The sequence below is a fragment of the Pelophylax lessonae genome (genome assembly GCF_965119305.1).
Source record: "Pelophylax lessonae genome assembly, chromosome: 4".
NCBI classification, from domain to species: domain Eukaryota; kingdom Metazoa; phylum Chordata; class Amphibia; order Anura; family Ranidae; genus Pelophylax; species Pelophylax lessonae.
In genome coordinates, this window is record NC_138771.1 from 639,972,186 (window position 1) to 639,983,205 (window position 11,020).

Below are 11,020 nucleotides of genomic sequence, written 5' to 3' on the forward strand. Positions count from 1 at the left end.
TTTACTAAAAAAAAAATTTCACTTCAGAAGGGAAGAATATTTATTTTGGTGTAAACGTTACTGGAAGCTGTTAAAGTATATTTTTAGCTATTTACTACTTTGTTACTTGGAAAGGGAAGAATATTTTTTTCTTTTTAATTTTCTTTCATAAAATTTTTCTTTTACGCAAATTGGATTGTAATTGACTTCTACCCGTCCTTGCATGAGCAAGATCCTCTCATTGTAAAAGTTACTGGAAATTTTATACGTGTTATTAGTTAATTTTGAGCTGTTTATTAAAAGGTTTTGTTGCTACGAAAGGGAAGTGTATTTTTTTTTTTACATTTTTTTAATTAACAGTTTCTTTTTGGTGTAAACATTACTGAAAGCTGTTATATGTGTTTTCAGTTTCTTTTTAGCTATTTACTAAAATGTTTTTTTCACTTCAGAAGGGAAGAATATTTTTTTTGTTTTTCATTTTTAATTAAAAGTTTATTTAATGAAATTTGAATTGTTATTGACTTCATACTGGCCCTTGCATGGGTAGATCTAAGTTTGTCTCAAACATGTATAAATTCTCTTACTGCTAACTAACTCTCTACCTCAAGGTCTGCACCAAATGCCAACTACTCTTTCAGTAAAATAAGGTTAGTATTATTTATGACAAGTGCTAATATAGTACCAACAATGTACACAGCACATACACTATATTACCAAAAGTATTGGGACGCCTGCCTTTACACGCAAATAAACTTTAATGGCATCCTAGTCTTAGTCCGTAGGGTTCAATATTGAGTTGGCCCACCCTTTGCAGCTATAACAGCTTCAACTCTTCTGGGAAGGCTTTCCATAAGGTTTAGGAGTGTGTCTATGGGAATGTTTGACCATTCTTCCAGAAGCGCATTTGTGAGCTCAGGCACTGATGTGGACTAGAAGGCCTGACTCGCAGTCTCCGCTGTAATAAGCTTTTGGAGCTTTCCTCACTGAGCTCTGCAGTGTGTAACCTCAGCTCTCCACCCCCTTTTTTTCTGATAGCTCAGACGAGCTTTATAAATTCGGCTTTTTGAACGGATGTAGAGAAGAGAAGATAAACCGGTACAACTTATGTAGGAGAATTTGTTTTATCTCTGTGTATCACCTGAGGCTAGCCACTTCACTGGGTAAGTGTAAGGGTTTACAACCACTTTAAAGCTTGATAGGGGTACTTTGCCTTAACCACATAAGCCCTGGAGGATTTGGCTGCTTAAAGAATTACTATTTAGTAATTCAGCACTGCGTGACTTTAACGGACAATTGCGCGGTCGTGCGACGCTGTACCCAAATTAAATTGACATCCTTTTTTTCCCACAAACAGAGCTTTCTTTTGGTGGCATTTGATCACCTGTGCGATTTTTATTTTTTGCGCTATAAACAAAGAGCGACAATTTTGAAAAAATAACAATATTTATTGTTATAATAGTCGTGCGGTGGTCGGCAAGTGGTTAACAGTCACCAGTTCTCTGCCATTATCTAGATCACATAGAACCCCCTTCGAAATAAATGTTCACCACTTATGTTGTAATTTGGTATACTGTATATATATATATATATTATTATTATTATTATTATTATACAGGATTTATATAGCGCCAATAGTTTGCGCAGCGCTTTACAATGTGAGGGAATACAATACAGTTACAATACAGTTCAAAACAGGAGGAAGTAGAGGGCCCTGCTCGTTAAAGCTTACAATCTAGAAGGGAGGGTCAAGTGAAACAAAAGGCAATAACCGTGGGGGATGGGTTGATGGACAAAATAGAGGTACCTTTGTTAGGTGTTGGTAGGATAGACTTCTCTGAAAAGGAGGGTTTTCAGAGATTGCCTAAAAGCTAATTATGTAGGAGATAATTGGACAGATAAGGGTGAGGAGTTCCATAGGTTTGGAGAGGCTCTGGAAAAGTCCTGGAGGCGAGCATGGGAGGAGGTGACGAGGGGGCTAGAGAGCAGGAGGTTTTGAGAGGAACGAAGAGAGCGATTAGGTTGGTATTTTGAGACGAGGCTGGTGATGTAGCTAGGGGCTAAGCTGTGGATTTGTTGGGTGAGCAGAAGCCAGTGGATGGCTTGACAGAGAGGAGCGGCGGACACTGAGCGATTGGTAAGGTGGATGAGTCTGGTGGCAGCATTCATGATGGATTGAAGGGGGGATAGCCTGTGTAGAAGTAAGCCAACGAGAAGGGAATTGCAGTAGTCGAGGCGTGAGATGACCAGGGAGTGAACTAGGAGCTTTGTTGTGTCTTTGGTTAGAAAGGGGCATATTTTGGAGATGTTGCGGAGGCTGAGGCGGCAAGATTTGGACAGCGATTGGATGTGGGGTTTGAAGGAGAGTTCAGAGTCCAGGACAACACCTAAGACCTTGGCATGCGGGGATAGGCTGATAGTAATGCCATCGATATTGACAGAGAAATCAGGGGAGGGGGCACGTGGTGGAGGAAATATAAATTATAAGCTCGGTTTTGGATGGATTGAGTTTGAGGAAGTGTTGAGACATCCAGACCAATATATATGATAGTAAATTTGTGATACGTGAGGAGACTGAGGGAGAAAGCTGAGGGGTGGATAGATAGATTTGGGTATCATCAGCGTAGATATGGTATTGGAAGCCGTGGGAGGCTATCAACTGACCCAGAGAGGAGGTGTAGATTGAAAATAGGAGGGGTCCAAGAACAGAGCCTTGGGGGACCCCAACAGAGAAGGGAAGAGGAGAGGAGGAGGTAGAATTGTACATAATGCTAAAGGTGCAGTTGGATAAGTAGGAAGATAACCAGTGAAGAGTACAGTCACAGAGACCAAAGGCATGGAGTTTTTTTAGGAGGAGAGGATGGTCAACCGTATCAAAGGCAGCAGAAAGGTCCAGAAGTAGGAGTACAGAATAGTGTCCATTGGTTTTGGCCGTTAGTAGATCGTTAGTAGATTGAAATAAATATTCACCACCTACGTTGTCATTTGGTATACTGTATATATATATATATATATATATATATATATATATATATATATTGTGACAGGACGTCAGGTAAATCTGTGGGTGTTGTCACAGACGGGAGATACATTTCTGCCTTGTTTAGACAATTCACCAATTACTATCAGGTGTCGGCTGCGGAGGTAGCCAGAAATGTTTAAGGACGTTGGAAAGCTTCAGCTTTTCAGAATGAGGCAATTAAGGCCTCTATAAGTTATCCAGAGGATGACTACTGATTGCTGCCTCGTGAGGCTTTTTGCGTTAAGGAGAGCAGTGAGCTGAGAGAGACTTCTGAAGGTGAGGTGGTGTTGACTTTTTCTGTGTGAAAGGAAAACAAATGGACTATTGGTTTTCTGCTGTATGACCAGCAGTGTCTGCCCAGCAGTAGGTTGGGACAGACTCCATAGGTAAGTTCCTGTGTTGTGAATTTAGACGCCCCAAGTGGCCAGGGTTTATATTATGTTTTGTTTAATTTATGCTGTTTGGATGCTTGCACTTGTTTCCAGCAAACTGGAAGAATAAACCATAGACCGTTGTTTTCAACCACTCCTCGGCTGTCTTTCTGTGTAGCGCGCCCACCCAGGGGGTCACCCACACCCGCTACCAAGCTAACCCCTTACAATATATATATATATATATATATATATATATATATATATACATTACAAATTCTCATGTACTGTGAATATGTTGGATACTTTGATGTGCTTATACCTGTACCTTTATTTTGTACCTTGTGTCAAGGTTCTTCTCCAGAAGAAGGCACTCCCATTACATTTCCATGAGTGAGAAGAACCAGACCGCGGTTACAGAATTTCACCTTCTAGGATTTGGGGAGCTCCATAGCATCAAGTTTATTTTATTTTTTTTCTTTCTTATCATCTACTTAACCACATTGTTTGGAAACATTTTTTTGATCATGACAGTTGCGGTTGATCATAAGCTTCATTCTCCTATGTATGTTTTTCTCAGCTTCCTTTCCTTTTCTGATATATTGATCATTACAAATGTTCTTCCAAACATGCTGCATTTGTTGCTGTCAGCAGGAGGCAATGTGTCTTATGGTGGTTGTGTCATCCAGTTTTGCCTCTTTGGTTTGTCAGGTATGGCTGAGTGCTTCCTCCTTACTGCCATGTCTTATGACCGGTATGTGGCCATATGCAACCCATTGCATTACAGTTCTATCATGAACCTTCAGCTGTGCTTCTACCTAGTTTTGTCATCCTGGTTGCTTGGTTTAGTCCTGGTTTCCAGCACAGCAATTATTGTGTTCAATCTATATTTCTGTGGGCCTAATACCATCAATCATTTCTTCTGTGACATACTTCCCCTTATTGAGCTTTCTTGCTCAGAGACCTCTTTTGTTAAAATGGAAATTCTTCTGGTTTCCATACCAGTAGCTCTTCTACCACTCTTGTTCATTGTTGCCACATATATTTGTATTCTCCACAGCATTCTCTCCATCTCTTCCACTATCGGAAGGCAGAAGGCCTTCTCCACTTGCAGCTCCCACTTGTCGGTTGTTTCTTCATATTACGGGACACAGCTAGGACTATATATGGTGCCATCAAAAGGACATTCTGTAAACGCTAACAAGATTATCGCTTTAATTTACACAGTGTTTACTCCCATGTTCAATCCGATTATTTACAGTTTGAAGAACAGAGAGATCATGCTGGCTCTGAAGACTATTTTCCTTTGGAGAACCAAATATTTAAAGCATTTATAACCACGGAATTTATAGAAAAATAATAAAGGTCGTGAAGAGAAGAACTAAGTAAATGTGACTCTAGACAGTGAAATGGTCATGTCATACATGTACATTGTCGAGCCTGCACTTGCTGCCTGCTCGCAGTATATATCTCTGTGAGCAGTCAGCAGGAAGTTGAAGTGGTAAGTTTCAAATAAAAAAACATAAAGTGAATTCAAAGCCCATCCAACGAGTCCTTTATACTTAAATACATTTTATAACCACAAATAAATGTATCTAAAAGAATCCAATGCTTCTTCATCCAAATCTCAATCTATACCCCAACAAACTGTGCATGGTGGACTATGAAACACCTTGTAACAAAACAGGTCACCCCTGACTGGGTACCTCCGTTGACAGATGCTCCTAGTGCTTTCCGACGGCTCTAAGCACTTCACCAGACACCGTAACCACTTCAGACCCCCACGAACCCCCACAGCTTGGTTAGAGTCTCACCGTCTCCTACCCACCCTGGACCTATGACAAGGCTCCGGGTTCCCGTGGGTGAACCTCTCTTTCCCCAGAGAGTGCAGCAGGAACAAGCTCTTACACAAGCTCTTACAAGAGCTTAGTGATTATCCAAGGGAGTATGGAAGACCATAGCAATCCCTTGCAGCATATTCCCCCAATAAGAGACAGAACTCTAGATTGAGGGTGAAGTAACTCTAGAACAGCTTTATTGAACAAGAAACAGACTTATATATAGTTTTCACCCACAAGGTTACCACCCAGGTGGACCTTGTTGAAGACTGGACGTAACATTCACAATCCAATAGGAACAGAGTTTTACACTCTCATACAGTGTACACAATCCCTCCCCTCTGGCTGATTACAGTAGCATATACAGATGAAAATGTATACAGGAACTAAACTAATTATCTAGCCATCTGGACAGAACGATGTGAGGTCATTAACATTTAACAATGGAACAGACAGGTAAACTTTATCACAATACACATTCCCTCCCAATACATAAACAATAGGGAAGTCTGCGAATGACAGTCTTTGTGTCTCTCTCACAGCCAAGCATGGAATACACTGTGTAAGGTGGTATTAAATATTCATATTTCTATATGAAGATTTTGCTGACAAATATTGAAGCAATCCAAACCATTACTTATCTGTCTTTCACTCATAGTGACGGTGAGTACCGTCACATACCTCTTTCCCAAAACATAAATCCCGTGCTCTCTTGATGCTCACACTCAAAATTGTGTATTCAGTAGAGCTCCATGACCCTCTTAACTTCATAGGTGGGCCCACAGTAGCTTAGATTTACACTGTGCTAGCAGGCAGTGTTCCAGCATTCCAAATCACCTCCTTCCAGCTTCTGATCAATGAACTCTTTAATCCTGAAAATGCATTTTGCCCATCATGAATAAACAACAGAATAGAAATCCATAGTTCAGTAATTTTATATTGCAATTGCATTGTAAGGTAATTTCCACCTACATCACTTCCAGTCTGTGGATCATTTCAAAGGAAGTGAATGAGAAGTTGGGTCAATGGTGGCCACCTTGGATCCATGTGGTAGAGTGACCATATTGAATGCTGGCATTTGTAATTTTAACGAGAGTGGATGCGTTTTTATTTTTACTATTGCAATAAAAATGACTGCACTATAGCTTTCTATTCTTTTGTTTATTCATGATCCCCAACATGCATTTGGAGGATTAAAGAATTACACTCAGATTCCATTTACACCAGAAGACAGTGCTGTGGGTCGCTGAATGGAGTGACGCACACCTCAATGGATGAGAAATTGGCATAGGCTCCATTTTTATCTTAGTGCACCACAATGAGCAGGACTGTTGCTCTATACTGAGGTGTGTTGCAGCGCATGTCCATTGGGATGGCATTCTTGATAAATGACCCCAAAGCATGTATAACAGACACTGTGAATGGGCTCTCAGGAATCCATACTAATACCTTAAGCCACACAATTAGTGTCTCAGCCTTCTCGGTAGTACTTAGTGGTACTCAACTCCCTCACAAATGTTTTTCCCTCCTTACCTGTGGTGGTGCATTCTCTTTAAAACACATACCGTCCTGAACAGAAAATCCAACATTGTCCCACTGTGATCTGCTGTTCAGTGGGCCCCTCACATCCATCTTTTTCAGCCGATTGCCTTTTTCAGCCGATTGTCCTTTTTCAGCCGATTGCCTTTTGTGGGTACAAGCAGCCAACTATGATAACACGCCAGACCTGCCACCCAGCATGCCCTCTGGCCGTTCTTTGTGCCAATCCTCTAGTGTCCTGGGAGATGCTATGTAAGTATTCCACAAGGCTGCAGGACCAGGTACACTTTATTTTGGAAAAGGCCCTAATAGTAGCAGGGTTGGGGCCAAAAAAACATAGATTACAAAAATAGTAAAAAATTAAAGTAATGTAGCCCTGCCCCCTTGGGGGTGGCCTGTTGAATGGGTGTCCTCTTCACCTCTTACACCCTGAACCTGCTCCAACCCATCTGACACTATCAGTTCTGTCATGGTGAATAATCAAAACCACAAAGGTTGCAGTGAATAAACAATTTACTGCTCTTTTAGAGTACTGAAGTAGAATCAAAGTAGTCAAACAAAAATCAGGAATGACACAACAATGACAAAGGAGAAAGGATCCTGAGTTCTCAACCAAGGATTTATGCCTTATAGCTCAGCACTCAGGATCTAAAACACCAGCCACACATTCATACACAAACAAATGTGTATGTATGATAAGAGGATGGTGTTCCACAACAGTAAACAATGCTTTAATCACTTAAGCCCCGGAAGATTTTACCCCCTTCCTGACCAGGGTTTTTTTTGCGATTTTGTACTGCGTGATTTTAACGGACTATTGCGCGGTAGTGAGACGCTGTACCTAAACGAATTTGACGTGCTTTTTTTCTCACAAACAGAGCTTTCTTTTGGTGGTATTTGATCACCTGTGCGATTTTTACTTTTTGCGCTATAAACAAAAAAAGAGCATAAATTTGGCAAAAACAACAATATTTTTCACATTTTTTTATATGAAATTCCCCCCCAAAAAAATATAAAAATCAAATTTTTTTAACATTTTTGGCCAATTTGTTTTCTGCTACATATGTTTGTTAAGAAAATCACAAAAAGCGTATTTTGATTGGTTTGCGCAAAAGTAATTGCGTTTACTAACTAAGGGAAAGATTTCTGTCATTTTTGGTGTTTTTTTTTACGCGTAATGGCGGCGATCTGCCATTTTTTTTGCGGTACTGCGACATTGCGGCGGACAGATCGAACCCTTGACTGACACTTTTGGGGTTACCAGTGACATTACTGCAGTAATCAGTGCTATACATATGCACTGTTACTGTAAAATGACACTGGTAGTGAAGGGGTTAACTTTATTTGAGAGGGAGGGGTGGTGTGTGTCCCTAGGGGCGTGACTGTGATTGGCTGTGGCTTGAAGTGTAGGAACAATGATCAACGGTCCTACATAGTAGAACCGTATGATCACTGTTTCTACACAGGGGAGAATGACAGGCGTCTTGTTTACATTAGCCGCCTGCCTTTCTCCCTCTGCACCGACGATCGGCGAGTGACCAGCGCACATCGGGTCCGCCGGTCACATGCACGGACTTGCTGGGGAACGAGCAGGGGCGGGAGCGCGCCTCCGCGGGCGTGCGCTCGCCCGCTTTTGGCTCCCAAGCAAGTGACAGGCTAGTGACGTACCGGTACGTCACTTTGCCTGGTCGGGGCTGACTGCCGACGTATATCGTCGTGCGGCGGTCGGCAACCGGTTAACTAACAAATGTGGTTAGAGAGTGACCGCAGATAAAGTTACTATACTCAATGACTAAGATGCAAAGTAAACAGTGTACTGCCTTAACTAGCAGAGTGCACTCTGTATGTCAACGGGGGCCCCCTTTAGGATGAATCGCAAGCGTCTCTTGGAGAGTGAGGCCTCACTTATCTTCACCGGCAAGGAATCCCACAATCCAACAAAGGAAAGGAGGTTGAACTATGTTCCCCAACGCAACAGCAGTTGTAATCCACAGAGAGGCAAATGCAGTTTATCCTATGAGTCACAACAGATTGACCGCCTGGAACTGGATTGAGGGCTTAAGGCCTGATTCACCCACTTCACACTATATTTGTATCTGCAGTGTCCAGTGGTTTGACTGAGTGTCAGAAGAGCCTTATAAAAGTACTCAATCTGTTTGCCTTTCCCAGAATCAGTCTAAATCTGTATTCTAGTAGAGATGTAGATACTGGATGTCTCTCACCCAGACCGGGAGATCCGTTTCCCTCTGTGACCAGGCCCCGCTCTCATCAGTGTCTCCGCCTGCCTGTCAGCGACCTTCCGCTCGGCCACGCCCCACCGAGACTCCTCCGCACACCCACACTGCCGGCTTTACTCTGGTGTCCACCACTAGGCCTCGGCCTCAGTTCCTGCGATCCACAGCCGCTCTTCCCCTTCTTTCCAGTGCGCTGTCCTCGAGGCTAGAGAGGGAAGAAAAGTCCCGCCTCCCTTTATATAACCACCCCCAGCAAGCTCCGCGCGTCCTGTTGCTCCTTGGGAGAAGGGTCCCTCCGTCTCAGCAGTCTATGATCCTGGCTCCTCCCAGACTACATCTCCCATAATGCAAAAGTCACTGTCTTGCAGAACTTCAATAATAATAACAATGTGAACAATACCAGCCATGCAACCCGGATACAGTAATAAAAAAGTATTTCCAGCAAATTTGTTTAAGGAGGGAGTATGTGCTAATAACAGAACTAATTCCCTTTTTAGGACCCTCACTCAGAGAGACCCAGGGTCACAAAGGTTGCAATTGTGACCTGGCACATGCTCCGGGGGGGGGGGGGGGGGGCAATCTGTAGACAGGAGGAGGTGATCGGTTTGGCAATGGGCAATTACAAGAACTGATGCCCTGAATGGCTTCCCATGCAGCATCTAAAAGTTGCTTTTCATCCTCTCCCTCCTGCGTCATTTAGCTGCTGCATGGAGAGTCATTCAGGACAATGGTTTTTGTAATTGCCCCCCACTGCACCGATCCTCACCCCCTTGCATTGGCTCTGTCTCTGCTGCTGGAGGTCGTTGGAGTCACTGAAAAGCTGTGTGTATGTGTCCATCATCCGCCATGTTTTCCTGCATCGCCAGACCTGCTGCCTGTGGCCTTATCAGGGGACTGTCCACAAGTACTCAGGTGTCTGTCAGTTTCGGGGTGGAGGGTATACCTCCATTCAAAGGGCTACCTGTGTGTCAATGCTGCATTCACAAGCTTAGAAAAAAAGAGAATATCAGGCATAAATATTAAGAACAAGATAAAAGTACCTGCATCCCAAAATAATGTATAGAGATCCAATATAAGCTAGGGGCAAACTGAAGGGGATTTTCGTGGTACTGTTCCCACACAGATAGTCAGACCGTGAGGCATATGTATAAAAATATATCAAAACTTGATTACATACAAAAGAAAAAAGGCAATTCTACAACAAACAGAAATTATATCAAGGATAACATAACAGTATAAAATTGCACATATACAACCAGGAGGAAAATTGTATCCTCTAAAAGAGATCCTTCCGGTGTAGATTGATGGTGGAATATATATTCCCAAAGGTTGCCGACATATACTTATATAGTAGCCTCAGGTCAGAATATGACTTGTCAATGATTGGGCACGGGAGCTACAGGTTGCTGCATTCCATACACATGCAAAACCAAGGATCCCATTTATTTTAATCATTATATAAAGGATCTATAGGTTGCTTTGATGAATGGGAACACCATATTAAACTTCAGATGGCTGCCGGGGACCAGAGGAAAGGGCCCTGGGACTGATAGAAAGGGCCCTGGGACCGGTGGGTCAGGGAGGCTGTTCATTTTTTCTTGCACAGGGGCCCTGAAGGTTCTAGTTTTTCCTCTGACCCTGAGTATTGCATATGAGCTTGGGCACACTATGGTGTGTGGCCCTGGAAGATCCAAGTGATGAGAAGTGTCTTGGCTCTATAGTTAAGGAAATGTCCCTAAAGTGCTCTTTAGTGAAGTCACTATTGCTTACATATTTGACATAGTTGTCAGGATAGTGACTCCTGGAAGTGGCTTACAGGTGCCTTATCCAAACCTTAACTTTCAGATCACATTGAGCACCACATCAATGTCACCTGTGTCCCCCCTCCTGCCCCACACATACACAGCATCCCTTAAGATAGCAAGTGATTTACCTCCACCTTAAAATAAACTGTGGAAAGGAGGGCTGGAAGTGTGTCTAAATGCACAGAATATACTGTAGCTGACTATACTAAACACTTTATATTGTTGATCCAGGGTG

General features: G+C 42.6%; 1 protein-coding gene across 1 annotated transcript; it reads left to right on the forward strand.

Moving 5' to 3' along the window:
- Positions 1-4,082: 4,082 nt before the first annotated feature.
- Positions 4,083-4,706, forward strand: LOC309552895 (olfactory receptor 5P76-like; the record flags this gene model as incomplete). Its single annotated transcript, XM_082253803.1, has 1 exon — positions 4,083-4,706. The coding sequence occupies one exon, from the start codon at positions 4,083-4,085 to the stop codon at positions 4,704-4,706; it is 624 nt and encodes a 207-aa protein (XP_082109929.1).
- Between the last annotated feature and the right edge of the window lie 6,314 nt (positions 4,707-11,020).